Source organism: Myotis yumanensis, unplaced genomic scaffold (assembly GCF_028538775.1).
Source record: "Myotis yumanensis isolate MYYU_CA2020_CCGP unplaced genomic scaffold, mMyoYum1.0.hap1 SCAF_1, whole genome shotgun sequence".
NCBI classification, from domain to species: domain Eukaryota; kingdom Metazoa; phylum Chordata; class Mammalia; order Chiroptera; family Vespertilionidae; genus Myotis; species Myotis yumanensis.
In genome coordinates, this window is record NW_027223752.1 from 139216245 (window position 1) to 139233948 (window position 17704).

Below are 17704 nucleotides of genomic sequence, written 5' to 3' on the forward strand. Positions count from 1 at the left end.
AACTGAATGAGGTCATTGATGGATGTAGAAGTGCTTAGGAAAATGCTTGGTTATCCGTTGTTCATGGAGGTAGTCTTTATAACTATCTAGGAATGTATTAGAAAAATAGAATATCTATGGGATAATATTGGGAAAAATTTTAGGAAATTTAGTTTATCCTAATATATGTAGGGTTAATACTCTTACTGTGGAGCAGCTGTGTGTTCAGACTGTAATCTCAATTTTTAAGTGTTGGAGTTAGTAATCAATTACTTAATGCATTCTGGATTTGTGGTGATTCAGGAAAACCCTTTCCAATTTTGAGACTCTTATAATTCTCTTGTAATATTTTTCATTTTAAAAATTCATAATTGTATATTAAATTTTTGAAATTAAGAGATTTTGTGCTTGGAAAAAGTTAAAGAATTGGATCCAACTCTATTTTTTTCCAGAAGGATACCTACTTATTGCAATTTTTGAAATTATAAACATAGTTATTCTTTAATTTCAGAAGCTATCATGGCATGTTTTTCAATGTTGTAGCTAAAAGTCTCCTTTGTGTTTTTTAGGTTCCTGAAAGTTCTGAAAAAGAAGAAAGTCTATTGATTGAAAATTGCATTTTGTGGGATGAAAATGCTAAGCTAAGACTGGAAATAAACACAGCAAAAAATCAGAAGCAAGAAATGGAAAAAGAAGATGTTGAGGACATCGCACTTGTCAAAGAAAAGCTTGACCATCTTCAAAAGACAATAAGAGAAACAGTATTTCAACACAATGAGCAGCTTGAAGTTCTGAGAGTTGAGAACACTGTGCTAAACAGTAAACTGGAGGATGAACAACAAAACAGAGGAAGACTGGAAGCAGAAGTTGAATCATACCGGTCTAGACTGGCTACCGCTGCACAGGATCATGAGCATTGCCAGACATCAAAAGGAGACCTACAACTTGCTTCCCAGACAGCAAGAGATGAAGGGTTTTGTGCGGGAAGGTCATTCTACAAACCAGTTGAAGTAGGCATATCTTTCATGTTCTCTCACTTGGAAATATTATGAAAGCATGAAAATGTTCAGATCATTGTAATATGTACATCCACAAATGACAACTAAAAAAATTAAATCTAGATCCACTAATGGATATTTTTAAAATATTGATATAATTCACACATTGTATAATTTGCCTATTTAAATTACATGAGTCAATATTTTAAACATATTCAGAGAGTTGTGCATCTATCCCCTCAGTCAATTATATAAAGAAAGAAAGAAAGAAAAAAAAGATTGAGTGGTGAAAATATGAATATATGGGTGAGACCTTTGCATTAAAAAATGTTATATTTAATGGATGGGGACAACAGGATGACAGAAAAAGCTACAAAAATCAAGTAAAAGTTATGCTTTTATGTAATATAGAGAAGACATTTTATTTAAAGAGGAAAGTGTATAACAGAAAAGTAGAAAATGAAACCTATGGAAGAAAACTTACAGAGAATGAGATTCTACATCATCCTAAAGTCAGATTACCACCATAAGGTAATGGGAACTGCATGGGAAGCTTTCAAAGATCACCTTAGTAAGATGTGATTTAATTGAACCTGGAATATCTTGAACTATTGATGAAAATGTTTCTAGGGCATCTTTAGAAACTAAAAGGTCAATGTAGCCTTAAAAAGTATTTTAGCCCTTAGTAATTTATATGTCAAAACCTCTGTTTTCACAAACTTTGGCAATTTAATTTCCATAAAGAAAGTGGTGAAAATGTAAAATCAATTTAAGCTGCTGTAAGAAGTCATTATTTTTTAAATCTGTCCTATTGGCATCACGTTTATAAACTAGATTTTATAAACCTGTCTACTACCATTTATAAACTTGTCTACCCATGTTATTCATGAATTCATTAGAAATCATATTTTTTAAAAAAGAAGAGTCTCTAGATTTTTAAAAATAATTTTCTTTAAATTTTTTTTCAAAATGTCAGCACAAAAAAGAAGAGTTAAAGAAATATATCGACTTAAATATATTTCTGCAGCAGAGGTTGCAGCAAGAAGTAAATGATATTGGTGATTTAGAAAAAGAGATTACTCGGTAAGATTTTAATATTTCAGAACATTTCTGCCATGAATTAAGATTTAACTGTCATTTTACTTTATTAAAACTAAAATAAAATTTATTTCCTCTGAAAATTTTTATAATTAAATTATCTATTTAAAAACTTACTGGAGAAACACACATTGCAATCTGAAACTGCTTTGAATGATATGATATTGTACTTACTTTTTTATGATTCATAAAACCATAATGAGGATGCCTTTTGCATATCCTGTCAACTGTTCTTTTCATGTCTACCTTGAATTTTTAATTCTGCAAAATATCTGCTCTCTTTGGTGATATTCCCTTCTTCTCATAGTGTGCATCCCTTCTGCACTCAAATCTATCCTATCTAATAATAGACAAACATGGTAATTAACTGCAACTTCGCTACCCTTCCCATTGGCTAATCAGTGAGATATGCAAATTAACTGCCAACCAAGATGGTGGCCGGCAGCCAGGCAGCTGAAGCGAACAGGAGGCTGGCTTGCTCCAGTGATGGAGGAAGCCAAGGTTCCCCGCCTGCTGCTGCTGGCCTCTGAGCTGCACTCCAAGCAACTATGTTGCAATTATAGAAGCTAAACAGAGCCCAGAAACCTGCTTTCAGCCAGCCAGTCCTCAGAGCTGGAGCTGTAAGAGTGTTTCAATTATAGAAGCCAAACAAAAGCAGATACCTGCTTTCAGCAGCCGAGGTCTCAGAGCTGGAGCCAAGCCTCAGAGCTAAAGCTAGCTCTCAGTTCCAGTGACAGCCATAGAAAGTAAATAAATCCCAGAATCAAAAAAAAAAAAAAAGAAAAGGAGAGTTTGGGAGCTTCAGTCACCCGCCAGCCTGAAAACGGCCCTCAGGCTCTCACCCAGACAGGCCAGGCACCCCAGTGGGGACCCGCACCCTGAAGGGGGTGTGACCAACTGCAAATAGCCATCATCCCCTCATCCAGGCTGGCCAGGCACCCAAGCGGGACCCCCACACTGATCCAGGACACCCTTCAGGGCAAACCAGCCAGCCCCCACCCGTGCAACAGGCCTCTATCCTATATAGTAAAAGGGTAATATGCAAACTGACACTAACAGCAGAAGGACTGGGACTGGCTGGTCACTGTAACACACACTGATCACCAGGGGGAAGATGCTTAATGCAGGAGCTGCCCTCTGGTGGTCAGGGTGCTCTCACATGGGAGGAGCTCTGCTCAGCCACAAGCCAGGCTGATGGCTGCCAGTACAGCGGTGGTGGTAGGAGCCTCTCCTGCCTCCTCAGAAGTGATAAGGATGTCTGACTGCAGCTTAAGTCTGCTCCCCGCTGGCAAGTGGGCATCCCCCAAGGGCTGCCAGGCTGCCAGAGGGATGTCTGTTTGCCATCTTAGGCCCAATCCCCTGGGGAGCGGGCCTAAGCCAGCAGGTGGTCATCCCTGAGGGGTCCCAGACTGCGAGAGGGCACAGGTTGGGCTGAGGGACTCCTGCTCCCCACTGCCCCTTGAGTGCATAAATTTTTGTGCACCCGGCCTCTAGTCCTATCTAATAGACAAGCTTGGTAATTAACCATACCTCCGACATGCTTCCCATTGGCTAATCTGGGTGATATGCAAATTAACTGCCAACCAAGATGGCGGTTAACCGCCAACAAAGATGGCGGATAATTTGCATACTACAGGCATGATGGGACAGCGCCATCCTGTCTGTCCCGCTGCCATCCAGGCCTGCTATCTGTGACCCTGGTGGCAGGCAGAGCATATGGGACCCGACCCAGGGCTGGCTGGCAGGACCACAGTGATCTGCCACCGGACACGCCCACAAATGGCCTGCCCAGGGATCCCAGGTTGGCGGGTGCTAATGCACCAATCAGCCTCCGGCTACACCCGACAACAACCCTCCCATGGGTATCCTGGTTTGGAGGGTGCTAATTCACCAATCTGCCAATGGCCATGCCCAGAAACGGCCCTTCCATGGGGATCCCGGGTTGGTGGGTGCTAATGTATGGATCTGCCAACACGCACACCTGGACCGCCTTTGCTCTGCGCAAACTATGCAACTGGGAGAGGGGAATGGGGCCCCTGGGAGCAGGGCGGGAACTGCCCGGGGTTTGCGTCAGGCAGCCCAGAGTGGTGTGCAAACTATTGCTACAGGTAGTTGCTTGCTCATTCACTTACTTGCTCATTCATTCACTCATTCACTCGCTCATTCATTCAGTCATTCACTCACTCAGCAAACCCTCTCAGGTCCCTGGTACGAGGGCAGGCACTGAAGTTGACGCAGGATAAGGCAGAGCTATGTTCTCAAGATGTCAGGCAGCCAGGAGAGGGGCGCCAGGCACTGGGAGCAGGGCGGGAACTTTCCCGCGTGGGCTTCAGGGAGCCGGGAGTGGGGCCAGAACTTCTGCCCTGTTGCCATGGCAACACGGCAGAAGTTCCTGCCCCTTAGCTGCTTGCTCATTCATTTACTCACTCATTCATTCACTCATTCACTCACTCATTATTCACTCACTCAGCAAACCTCTCAGGTCCCTGGCACCAGGACAGGCACCGAAATTTGAAGCAGGATAAGACAGCACTATGTCCTCAAGATGTTAGTAATTCAGTAGGGCAGAGCAGGCGCATGAACGAGGCAGTTGTATGCACAGATGCAGTGTACTGGGTTCAGTGAGGGCTGTAACTAACACTGACTTTGTTCCCTTGATAAAATGGGGCCTCGGGAGCCAGGCCACCCCAAGCCTGTAGGCCTGTGCCTAGGCCAGGAGTGGCCAGGGTCTCAAAACATGACAGAGGATGCAGGTCGGGCTGAGGGGTCTGGCCCCACCCCTCACCCTCACCCCTGAGTGCACAAATTTTTGTGCACCGGGCTACTAGTGTATATATAAGTGACTGTTACTACCGGTTGACTGAACGACTGGTCCACTGGTTGATATGATACCCACTGACCACCAAGGGGCAGATGCTCAATGCAGGAGCTGCCCCCTGGTGGTCAGTGCACTCACAAGGCCAACCTCCCGCAGCTGGCCTACCTCCCACAGTCCCTCCCCTTGGCCGGCCAGCCCCGATTGGCCCCAATTGGGACTGAGCAAGATGGCCAAAATCAGCCCCAATCACTGGCCAGGCCGAGTGGTGCCACCTGTGCACGAATTCGTGCACTGTGCCTCTAGTAATTTAATAACTAAAATCTATCTGTGTCACTGTTTAACAATGCCAATAATTATCTTGATTTGGCTTATGTTTCTTTCTCTTTTTTTAGTTATAAAAGAGATCACATATACAAAATGTTTGTATGATTTAAAGAAGAAGCTGGGTAATCCTGTGTTTATCACTCATAGAAACACAATGCCATTTTTCCCATGTCTGGGGAGCCCCCACATGGCTTCCTTTCTGTTTATTGGCTGAATTCTTAAGTTTTTTCTTTGATTCTCTCAGTGTGTTTCCTCTCACTTTACTGTCTTTCTCTATATTATAACCCTTTCACTTTCTTAACATTGTGCTAGCAAAGATCTTTTCTTAAAACAGTCTTGAAGAGACTGTTACACATTATCTCTCTGATTTCCCTTCTTCTAAACCCCTGCCTTTTTCTGCTTTCCCCTTCCACTCAGACTTCAAAGATTCTTCTTTCCTGATTCTATTTTGAATGATCTCCTTGATGTTGGTACTTTTCTTCCTTCTTGTAGACTATTGTCAGTAGGTACCAAAAGGTATTTTTGTGTCTTTCCAAAACATTCACATGTAATTGTGGTTTTCTTTTTCACTTTGAATACTGATTTCTGGTTTCTAGTTGATATTTAATAATAGATTAATGTTTTATATTAACATAGTCAAATGAATATAAGGAGTCTATATAGTTACAATATTAACTATATACCCATATCACATATGTCATGACTTTTTTCATTTTATTTACAGAAGATTATAATTTAGCTAGTATGCTTTCAGAAAATATTAGATTAGAACAAATGAGAGCATCATAATTTATAGATTTATTTATTTTATATGATTTTATAAGCATAATATCTGTTTAAATAATAACTAAATATTTAATCTTAAAGAATTTGACATATTTGCTTTGTACATTTCTTCAGACTTAAAAAACTCCTAAAAGTTGCAAAACAGAAATTACATGAATGTGATAATGAAGAGCTTAGTTTCCCTGGAGATTCAAAACCAAGTCCAGCTGACATGGAAATTCAGTCTAAAAAGCCAAAACAGAAGGTAATTTTAAATCAGTTTTGGGACCCAAAATTCACCTAATTTGGGGAAATAGATATCATTCAATGCTTTAAGTAGTGAAATATAGATTTTTCTGTTAATTTTATAGACTTGGTATCAGTGAAAAAGACAGCTTTTTCTTTATCACTTTTCCATAAAAAGGGCCTACTGTTAACGCTCTCTGTCAGTGGTTCTCAACCTGTGGGTCCCAACCCCTTTGGCAGTTGAACGACTCTTTCACAGGGTTTGCCTGAGACCATTCTGCATATCAGATATTTACTTTATGATTCATAACAGTAGCAACATTACAGTTATGAAGTAGCAATGAAAATAATTTTATGGTTGGGTCATGAGGAACTATATTTAAAGGGCCAGAGGCTTGAGAACCACTGCTCTATGTCTTGAACCCTGGCACCAGCAACAAGTCCAAAAAACTTTTGGTGGAAGCTTCACTGAGTCATAATGAACATACCATGCAGTTCACTCATTTAAAGTATACAGTTCAGTGCCTTTTTCTGTATTCACAGAGTTACACAGTCATCATCACAGTCAGTTTGGGGACATTTTCATCCCCCTAAAAAGTAGCCCTGTGCCCTTTACCAACCACCCTGTGCCAGCTTCCACTTCCCCACTCTTCCTGGCCCTCAGGAAGCACTACTGTCCTCTCAGTCTCTCTAGATTTGTCTGTTCTGCCCATTACATATCAGTGGAATCACAGAGTAGGTGCTCCTTTGTGACTGCCTTTTTTATTTAGCATAATGTTTTCAAGGTACATCTCTTTTGTAGCACGTATCACCAGTACTTCATTCCTGTTTATTGCTGAATAACATTTCATTGCATGAAGCGACCACATTTCTTAAAATCTATTCATCATTTGATGAACCTTTGGGTTACTTCCACGTTTTGGTGTTGTTACTAATACTGCTATGAACATTCATGTCCAACTTTTTATGTGAACATATTGTTTTCATTCTCTTGGGAATATAATTATAAATGGAATTGCTTGATCAGATCTTTAACCTTTTGAGAAACTGCCTGATTGTTTTCCAAAGTGGCTGCACCATTTGTATTTAACTGATGGTGTATGAGGGTTCCAATTTCTCCACATTCTTGCCAACACTTGTCATTACTTTTTTTTTATTGTGGCCATCCTAGTGGGTGTGAAGTGGCATCTTATTATTGGTTTTGATTTACAATTTTCTAATGACTAGTGATGTTCACTATCTTTTGACATGTATATATTCTTTGAAAAACTATCTATTCAATTCCTTTGCCCATTTTTAATTGGATTGTTTTTGTATTATTGAATTGTAAGAGTTCTTTAAATGTCCTACATACAAATCCCTTATTAGATAAAGGATTTTCAAATATTTCTTCCATTCAGTAACTTACCTTTTCAGTTTCCTGATAGTGCCTTTCAAAGCACAGACGGTTTTGATTTTGATGAAGTCCAGTTAATCTATTTTTGTCTTTTGGTTTCACATATAAACCTGAAGTAAGGCAGAGGAGACATTGTATTTAAACAATGCCAAATCCAGTCATGAAGATATACACCAATGTTTTCTTCTTAAGTCTTTTATAGTTTCAGCTTTTACATTTTAAGTTAACTTTTATGTATGGTCTGAGGTAGAGGTCAAATTTTATTCATTTGCATGTGGATATCCAGCTGTCCCTGGACAATTTGTTAAAAAGACTATTCATATCTGATTTAATTGTTTGGCACCCTTGTCAAAAAGCAGTTGGCCACAAATTGGGCTTAGATTTGGTTTCTCCCTTCTACTTCACTGATGAATAAGTCTGTCCTTATGCCAGTACCAAATCAAATTTTATGAGAATCTTTCCCAGTCATCTTGCATAGTACCAGCTGTTTTATGTAATAAAAAAAAGTCAGTGTAGTGGCATGTTTTTACCTCTACTTTCATGGAGATTTCTTGTTTCTTGATAAAGCTTATGGCCAGCTTATGTTGTGCTGACTCTGTGACATGATGGGAAAGTAGGCTTACAATGATAACACCCATTCCTTTTTGTCTGCATTTAAACCTTCAGCCTCTAACCCAGTGCCTCCCACTTCACTTCCATTTCCATGAAATTCTAGTAACAGGATCTGCTGACTTAGCCATTTCTTTCATTGTGTTTAACTCATAATTCATAGACTTGCCAGAAGCTTTCACCACCTGGGGAGGAGAAGATTAAAATCTGGACTGTCACCTTTCCTATTTAGAAATGCCTGACTTTGAAATTTCAAATTTTATTTTATTTTTAAATATCTACACTAATAAAAGAGAAACATGGTAATTAGTGTATGACCACTACCCTTCCCATTGGCTAATCAGCATATCCTTATGCAATTAACTGTCAGCCAAGATGGCGGCCAGCAGCCATGCACTGAAGCGAACAGGAAGGCTTGCTTGCTCCAGTGATGGCAGACTCCAATGTTCCCCGCCTGACTTGCGGGCCACTCAGCTGCAACTCTAAGCAACTATGTTGCAAATATAGAAGCTAAACAAAACCCCAGAAACCGGCTTTCAGTTAGCCGGGCTTCAGCCAGCCTGACCACAACATTGTATCAAATACAGAAGGAAAAACAAAGGTCAGAAACTGGCTTTCAGCATCGAGGACTCAGAGCTAAAGCTGGCCCAGAACAGAAAAAAAAATAAGAAAAAAAAGGAGCAGTTGGGAGCTTCAGTCACCTGCCAGCCTGAACACGGCCCTCAGCCCCTCTGCCAGACTGGTCAGGCATCCCAGTGGGGGATCCCACCCTGATCCAGGACACCCTTCAGGGCAAACCAGCCGGCCCCCAAAGGGTAATATGCCTCCTGGGACCGGATCAGCAGAGCACCTAGGATCCAGGCCCCGGGATCAACATGACAGGGGGCAGCGCCCAAAACCCCTGATCACCCTGCGGCTCTGTGACAGGGGGCAGGGCCACAACCTCCATATCTGACCTGCTCTGATCATGACAGGGGAAGGTGCCCCAAACCCCTGATCAGGCCTGCTCTGTGCCTGACAGGGGGGAGCTCCCCAAACCACTGATCGCCCTGCGGCTCTGTGTGTGACAGGGTGCAGTGCCCCAACCCCCCGACCCGCCCATTGGCCCTGCTCTGTGTGTGACAGGGTAGAGCCATAAACTCCCCATCAGCCCCACCTTGAGTGTGACAGTGGTGGTGCCCCAAACCCCTGATCGGCCCTGCTCTGTGGGTGATAGAGGGTGACGCCCCAACCCCGCTCCATGGGCCTTGCTCTGTGTGTAACGGGGTAGAGCCATAACCTCCCCATCAGCCCTGCCATGAGTGTGACAGGGTGCAGCGCCCCAACCCCCTGATCCGCCCTGCTCTGTGTGTGACAGGGGGTGGTGCCCCAACTCCCCTATTGGCCCTACTCTGTGCCTGACAGGGGGGAGCTCCCCAACCCCTGATCGACCCTGGTCTGTGAGTGACAGGGGGCAGCGCCCCAACCCCCTGATTGGCCCTGCTCTGTGCGTGACAGGATGTGGCTTTGCAACATCTCCATCGACCCTGCCTTGAGTGTGACAGGGGGCAGTGCCCCAACCCCCCAATCGGCCCTATCCTGAGCATGACTGAGGATGGCATCGCAACCTCCCAATCCGCCCTACTCTGTGCATGACAGGGGGCAGCGCCCCAACTCCCCAATTGGCCCTGCTCTGAGCCTGACCAGGGGCTGCACCTAGGGATTGGGAGTGCCCTCTGCCACCCGGGAGCATGCCTAAATCAGCAGGTCGTTATCTCCCGAGGGGTCCCAGACTGCGAGAGGGCGCAAGCCAGGCTGAGGGACACCCCCTTCCCCTGGAGTGCACAAATTTTTGTGCACCGGGCCTCTAATATATATATATATATTAATTTTATTGGGATTCATGGCATTAGAAAAGCCACCTTACCACTTGTTTTTAGAGAGGAAGGGGGGGGGGGAGAGAGAGAGGGAGAGAGAGAGAGGGAGAGAGACATCAATGATGAGAATCATTGATGGGCTATCTCTTAAATGCCCCCTACTGGGGATTGAGCCCACAACCCAGGAATGTGCCCTTACCTGAATGGAACCCATGACCCTTCAGTCTGCAGGCTGTGCTCTATCTACTTACCCAAACCAGCTAGGGCTGAAATCTCAAAATTTTAAAACCAATTTGTTTCCTATGGAGAAACACTGTGGTATAACATACAAACAAGCTTGAAGTAAGCTAGAGAAATTGTATTTAAATGGTGCCAAAAGGCATTGCTGTTGTTTTGCCACTGAGATTTAAAATGATTTCATAATCCTCTCTGTTTCCTCACTGAGGAAAGGAAAGCTTAGTCCTGACCTTTGAGTGCTTCTCTGTTGCCCTTGGCTGTTCCCTCTGAGACTTTGCTCTGTCCTTTTCATAAGAAATGGCCGGTGCTTGCAGCTCTTTTTACAGCCTGTGTCCTCCCTGTGGAACATCTAAGGCCCAGAGGCCCTTTTGATTGTGTACTGTCTCGGTCTCCCCTCAGGAGGCCAAGCTAGCATTCTCTTAGGAACTTTGAGTGTCTGTCCAGTTAATTTTATTGGGGTTCATGGCATTAGAAAAGCCACCTCACCACTTGTTTTCAGATCAGCTCTTCACCTGGGCTTCCTGGAGGTGTTATAGAACAGTGCCGTTAAAATTCTTACATTCTGAAAATCCTTTGAGGCACCACGTAAATGTTTCTACGGTCTTAAGAGTTTTATGAGTTTTGGCTTCATCCTTCAAACATGTTTTCTGGACATCCTGGATTTGATGTTAGCCCAGAAGCCATTTCTTTATGTTAGGATATTTGACAATTGGACATGTGGGAGAAGGTATAAACAAGAAATCAATATTTTAACCCGGTAAATGGGGTCCTTTTATATTTACTTGTCTATTTTTAGCTTATGTTTCTCATCAATTTCACTTTCAGCTGCTTCCTAGTGAGAATCCTTTCAGTGTCATTGTGTTCACTTGCCCAGAAGCCCTTGCTGTCAGCCTCCTCAGGGGCCATCAGGCCTCCACTCACCCTTTCTTGGAGGCCCTTTTGGTTTCCATTCTCATGCTTCTCTACATTATGCCGGGTTCTACCTGCCACCTGTTCAGAGGTGCTCCCATATGTGTGTGTGTTTCTTTTTTAGTGTCAGCACTCTATTTTTAATGTCAGTATCTGTGCCAGTTACTTATTGCTGCTCAGTAACCACCTCCAAACTTCGTGTCTTAAAGCAGCATTTACTTGTTCACAAATCTGCAGTGAGGCCAGCTCATTTGTTTTCCACTTACCATCAGCTGGGATGACTTGAAGCTGGGAAGTTGTATCATCTCTAAAGGCTTGGTCATTCACGGGTTTCTCAGGTGCAGCGGGCTTTTGGCTGGGACGTTCTCTGGGGCAGTCTCATCTGGACACCTATGTGAGGATGACCATGTGGCTTGGGCTGCTTCGTTCTTCACAACATGGTGGCTGGGTTCCCAGGGTGAGCTTCCCTGGGGAGAGAGTCCGATGGCACCCAGACATAGCAGTCACACAGCAGTCTCCATATCCTATTCACCAGAACCCAGGTAGCACTGAGGCCAGCACCTATTTCCTGGACAATTGCCAGAGAATCTGGAGACGTGCTTCAAAAACTTAACATCCCTCACCTTGTCTTACCAAGTAATCATTGTATCTGAAGGAAAGTAGTTCTTCCCAAGTCATGATCACTGACATTCCAGCAAGTTTGTTGTTGTTGTTGATGATGTTGTTTTGTTTACTATGTTTCCTTAGTTTGTGGGAAGTAACAGAGAATTTCAAGATAGCACTATTGGATTAAGCCCCATCCCCATTTTTTTTTATTATAAAAAATGTAGGGCTCATCTCGCTAAACTTTTATAGTGAGAGATGTAATTTCTCAGTAACACAGGGAATCATTTCTTTTTGGAACGCAATTCAAATTAGCATCAAACGTTCACAGTTCAATAAAAGACATATGACATTAGAGTCTATATTTATAAGATTAATTAATTAGTCTCATTTCCAAAGTCTTATTTTGTGAGGCATTTTTTAACTCAGTCCTGAATATCTGAATACCATTCCCCTAAAACTTTTGTGTAAGATTATGAAGTGTTAAGATGGGGGAAGAGATATGAGACTTTCTATTCAGGAGCAATGCATAGTCATTTTGTGGAGGAAAGACATGAAACAGTCATAGAAAAAAAGAGTATAAAATCAAGGACAGAAGAGATGTTGTGTGGCAAAGATGACAACAGTAAATACATTTTTGTGACTCCTGGTTGTTTTAACTTTGATCTTGATTCTGAGCAATTGAAGGTTTCACATTCTAAGATCCTACCAGAGTATAGGTAACATTTTTTTGCCACTGAATTCATTTCAAAATTTCATACTGGTGTCCACACCTTCATAACCAAACTATATTCTTTTATTCATGCAGAATGATGAGCTTATAGCAAAACTGCAACCATCATCTTCAAAATGTATACATCTGGATGAGGAAAAGACACCTCAACAGGAGTTATCAATGGAACCACTTCTAAAGCGACGTGAAGAACTAAAGGATAGAGTAAAGAAGGCGAAACAAGAAGCAGTAAATCTCAGAAATATAGAAAAGAATATGGTAGAAATCTGTGAATTAGAAGACTATAAAAAGAAGCTTGAAGAAAGAGCAATACGGGATGTAGCAGATAAAGTAGAAAAAGTCAATTCACTTTTACAGGTTAATTTTTTTGATTTATTGTGCTTTAATTCATTTCACTGCAAATTACTTTTTCGATAAATACAGTATTTTTGCCTCTCCTTTACTCCCTTTAATAGCAATTTATTTTGAAGATTTCTGGAAGGAAGGTGGCATTTGTTTTTCCTTTTCACTATTTTAGTTTCTAACATTATCACGAAATTGATCTTTCCAAATGATCCTTCATTTTAGTTTTAAGACCAGTTGATGTAAAATAAGACTATTAGGAAGAAAAGGTAAAAAACATGATTTCAAAATTGTACCATACTCTTGAATTAAGTTATATTTTTTAACTTTTAATATCTTAAACTGATTCTATTATTCTTTGAATTATCAGATTACATGAGTACTAATAGAATAATGATTAACTTTATAACTCAGATTCAATTCAGTGGACATTGATGATAACTATTTTAAATTTCAGCTTTTTTCACACTGAAAGCTGATCTCTGAGTTGATGACTCAAAACTAAAGAAAACAAATATAAGTGTTCAGCTTATAATTACTTTAAGAACGTATCCTTTTTATTTGTTGTAGAGACAAAGAGCATCTCAAAAATTGTCAGAGCAGATGATAAATGATCAGGCTTCAACAAGTCACTTGGAACTCAGAAATAAAGAGTTGGAGTCAGAAATCTCTAAAGTGCAAACTTCTCAAGATGATATCGAAAGAGAATTGAAAAAATATGTGCGACTCTACCAAGAAGAATTGGAAGGCAGAAAGTTACTGGAAAATCAGCTAACTGAGTAAGTCAAATGCAGAATCAGAGAAAATAAATTTAATTCATTAATTAGCCTCTAAACTTTAAACATAGTTACTATTGGGCCAGGTTCATAGATTAGTAGGGCGTGAAAGCCAACTAGGTCGTTTCACTTTGGAAAGTGATATTAGTAAATAAACTTACCTTTCAAATGTCCCTCTAAGATGGTTTCATCTCTCCCCCTTTTTTGCTTTTACCTGCCTTTATTTTCCCAACTTAATATTTCCATGTAGTTATCTGGGTCTACTACTAGTCTTTAAGCTGAGTGTCTTGAAGCTCTAAAATGTAAACAGTGATATTATTATAAAACTAGTGGCCCAGTGCACGAAATTGGTGCACAGGGGAGGAGGGGTTATCCCTCAGCCCAGCCTGCACCCTCTCCAATCTGGGAACCCTTTGGGGGATGTCCGACTGCCAGTTTAGGCTTGATCCCTGTGGGAATCCCCACAGGGAACGGGCCTAAACCGGCAGTCAGATAACCCTCTTGAAATCTGGGTCCGCTGGCTCCTAACTGCTCACCTGCCTGCCTGACTGATAGCCCCTAACCACTCTGTCTGCCTGCCTGCTCGACCTCAGCTGCCCCCCGACCAGCCTGATAATCCCAACTGCCCTCCCCTTTTGGCCTGATTGCCCCTAACCACCTCTGTCTTGGCCCCACCAATATGACTCTGTCTGGACAGACATCCAGAAGGTCTCCTGGTCTAATTAGCATATTACCCTTTTATTAATGTAGAAAGAGGCCTGATGCATTGGTTGGGGCTGGTTGGTCTGCCCTGAAGGGGGTCTCAGATCAGGATGTGGGTCACCTTGGGGGGCGTGGCCGGCCTGGGTGAGAGGCTGGGGTGGTTTGCAGGCCAGCCATGCCCCCATCAGGGTGGGGGCCTTCACTGGAGGGCATGGCCAGCCTGGGTGAGGGGCTGAAAGCCATTTGCAGGCTGGCCATGCCCTCATCGGGGTGGGGGTCCCTGCTGGGGGAGCATGGCCAGCCTGGGTGAGGGGCTGAGGGCCGTTTGGGGGCGGTTTGCAGGCTGGCCAAGCCTCTGGCTTTGTCAGAAGGTCTTCAGAAGGTCTCCGGTCTAATTAGCATATTACTTTTTTATTAGTATAATTGCTTGTCAGAAGCCCCCGAAATAGAAATAGTTAAGATAAAAACTTAAACACAAAGGGTTAAGTTACTCCAACACATTCTGGTACTTGGTATATTTACTTTCTTGATTGTGAACTTTGTTATTATCAATAGACTAGAGGCCCAGTGCATGAAATTGGTGCACAGATCGGGTCCCTAGGCCTGGCCAGCGATGAGAGCTTATCAGGGCTTTTGGGCTGCCAGCCTGGGCCTCCCTTCATTCCTCACCACCCCCTGGTGGTGAGCACACATCATAGCAAGTGATCAAATGCCCGGTCTTTGGTTGAACTCCCAAGGAGACACTTTGCATAACTAGAGGCCCAGCAAGCAAAATCACACAAAACCCAGACCCGCCATGCTAGCAGGACCCCAGGCCCACCGTGTGAGAGTAGCTCACTGCCTCTGCCACGCAAGCTTCAGACCCCGACTCTGTGCCAAACGGCTGGCGGGCTGGGGGCAGCGACTGAGAGGTGCTCCATGCACCTTCTCGTGATAGGTTGTTTGGTTGTTCTGGCTTTCCAGCATTATGGCCACGGGCCTTTTATAATATAGATAGATGGCCTCTAGAGCTGTTTTCATTCATTTGATCAGCAGCCAGGATATCTTGTTCTCCCTTACAGGTTGTTGTTCTAAATAATGCCTGGGTGTTAAATGATTAATATCTCCAAGGTAATGAGTGTATTGTACAAGGGTGGTGAAGGCAAATGCTTGACAATATCTTTGAGGGATTTTTTTTAAATCTCTAAAGTGGCTACTAAATATGTCCAAGGGCATCTTAAAAGGTCTTGTAAGTACAGCCCTTCCAGAGGCAGCAAGTATTACCTGATAAGCCGTCTGCATCACTGATAGCCTCCCCACTTTGGATTAAGTACTTAGTTAGGAACCCGCTCCCCCCACTGCCTGGAAACATAAGTACTTTTTTTAGAAAAATTAAGAACCTGTACTTGAATAGAGCAGATCTGCTCTGACATGTTTTCATTGCTAAAATGCTATTTAGTGGGCAATTCCACTTACTGTCCTGGCTACTTTAAAAAATTGCAAGTCACTTAGAGAAAAATAAAATACTAAGCATTTGTTGTTTACAGTTTTCCTAGGATTAAGGAGAAGCTAGCAGAAGTCAGCAACAAACTTTTCTGGGAGAAACAGCTCAGCAAGAGAAATTCCATTCCAAGAGAAAACTTGGGGATTCCTACCTCAAGTCCATGCACTTCAACTTACCACAGGTTAGTTATATTATCTTTTTTCCTCTTGGGTTTCAGATTTCTGATATAATTCTTGTGTTTCATTTGGTGAAATTCCGAGTTGCTTGATTGACTAGTACACACTAATAAAAAGTCTTAATTATTGTGCTAATGTAGAAAGGAGACAGAAATTTTATAATCACTTTTAAGTCCCTGGATGTCTCATTTGCAAGAGATACCTATCATTAACTTTATTCAATTACTATGCCTGAAGTGACACATTTTAAACTTCTTAAAAAGCTGCATGTCACTTTGATTTTAGAAATTATATATTCTTGTCTAATAACCAGTGGTGTACTTGGAGATGCTTTGGCTTACTTTCTAATGGATTTTAAATTGGTGATGGTTCATAACCATTTTTAAGTTTTGTTGAACCCCAACTTTTCCACCCTAACCATAAGTGAATGATTGACATCTAAATATTTAACCATTTATGGATATTTGCTACTTAAATGAAATGGAGATAAATCATTTTAATGAATTAAATAAACTTGTAGCACTAAAAGGTTAAATTTCTCTAAGTGAAAATGTTTGTCATCTTCTTAGGTCAAAGGACAGTGTTAATTGCTATTTACTTCTGCAATTTCATTCCAATTGTTATAAAATGTCTTGCTGAGCAGCTGGTCATTCATAAAATAGTTAAATTTAACAAATATTTGAATTTTTATTTTTAAATTTATGTATTAATATTTGAATTTTTAAATGAAGGGTACTTATGTCTGTTTATCTGCACAGCACTTGAATGATTGATGACTAAGATGGCAATGATAGGGAGTCTTGAAACAGCAACTAGCTTCCATTGTGTATCAGTGCTATTAAAATATTCCTTCTTCATCTTATTATTGACTTCTTCAGCAGCAGAATTTCTGTTTGGTTCTTTTTTATACTTCTCATCTGTTTGGTAAAGTACTGCTTCTGTTCATTCATTTCATTCCTGAGCTTGTTGAACTGATTTTGAGTTTTCTTGTATCTCGCTGAGTTCCTTCATGACTACTTTGCTATTTTGATTTCTCTGTTCATTTAGATCACTATCGTCCAGTATTCTGAGTTTCCTTCTGGAGAATTATCATTTTCTTTCTGTGTTAGTCTTACTATGGTGGTCCAGGCTGCTTGATGGGTTGTTCCTCTGCTGGCACATTTGAAGTGCTGAACACTTTTCTTAGGAATGTTGTGATTTTCACAATTCAGCAGGTTGATAATTTCAGGTCTTTCTTTTGTTTTCCAGTAGATGGTCTTATAGTGCAGTTTTTCTTTTCTCTTACCTGTACTACTGAAGCTTGGGGAGGGTGTGCAGTGAGTTAAAGTGTTTGAGGCTTACCCTTGGACATGGGAGCGGCAGCCTGGGTAACTAGGGTGGTGGGTGCCAGTGCTGTATCCTGGTCGCCAGGGCCTCAGGGCACCCCATGGTAGTAGGTGTGGGTGTGGCCAGTTGAGGGGAGCCAGTTTGTGAGCCTACTGAGTTGCTGCCTCATTCCCTTTGGCCACTGGCAGCATTGTGCTGTGGCCTGGAGGCTGGAAACTTGGCTCTGCTGCTGCTCCTGGTCTGTGGTGGTGTGAGCACAGCTGCAGCTGGGGAGGGATCTGGATTTGGGGAGGGGAGGGACTCCTACTGGGCAGTGGTATGGGCAGTG

At 42.2% G+C, this 17704-nt stretch overlaps 1 protein-coding gene across 1 annotated transcript in view; it reads left to right on the plus strand.

Annotated features, from left to right (window-relative positions):
- LOC139021729 (ankyrin repeat domain-containing protein 26-like) overlaps positions 1–17704 on the plus strand; it is a 109737-nt gene that overhangs the window by 76209 nt on the left and 15824 nt on the right. The window contains exons 13-18 of the mRNA XM_070432274.1: positions 549–989; positions 1954–2060; positions 6118–6247; positions 12647–12928; positions 13484–13692; positions 15918–16055. Of these exons, the coding sequence (XP_070288375.1) occupies positions 549–989; positions 1954–2060; positions 6118–6247; positions 12647–12928; positions 13484–13692; positions 15918–16055 (1307 nt within the window). The remainder of the gene's footprint in view (positions 1–548; positions 990–1953; positions 2061–6117; positions 6248–12646; positions 12929–13483; positions 13693–15917; positions 16056–17704) is intronic.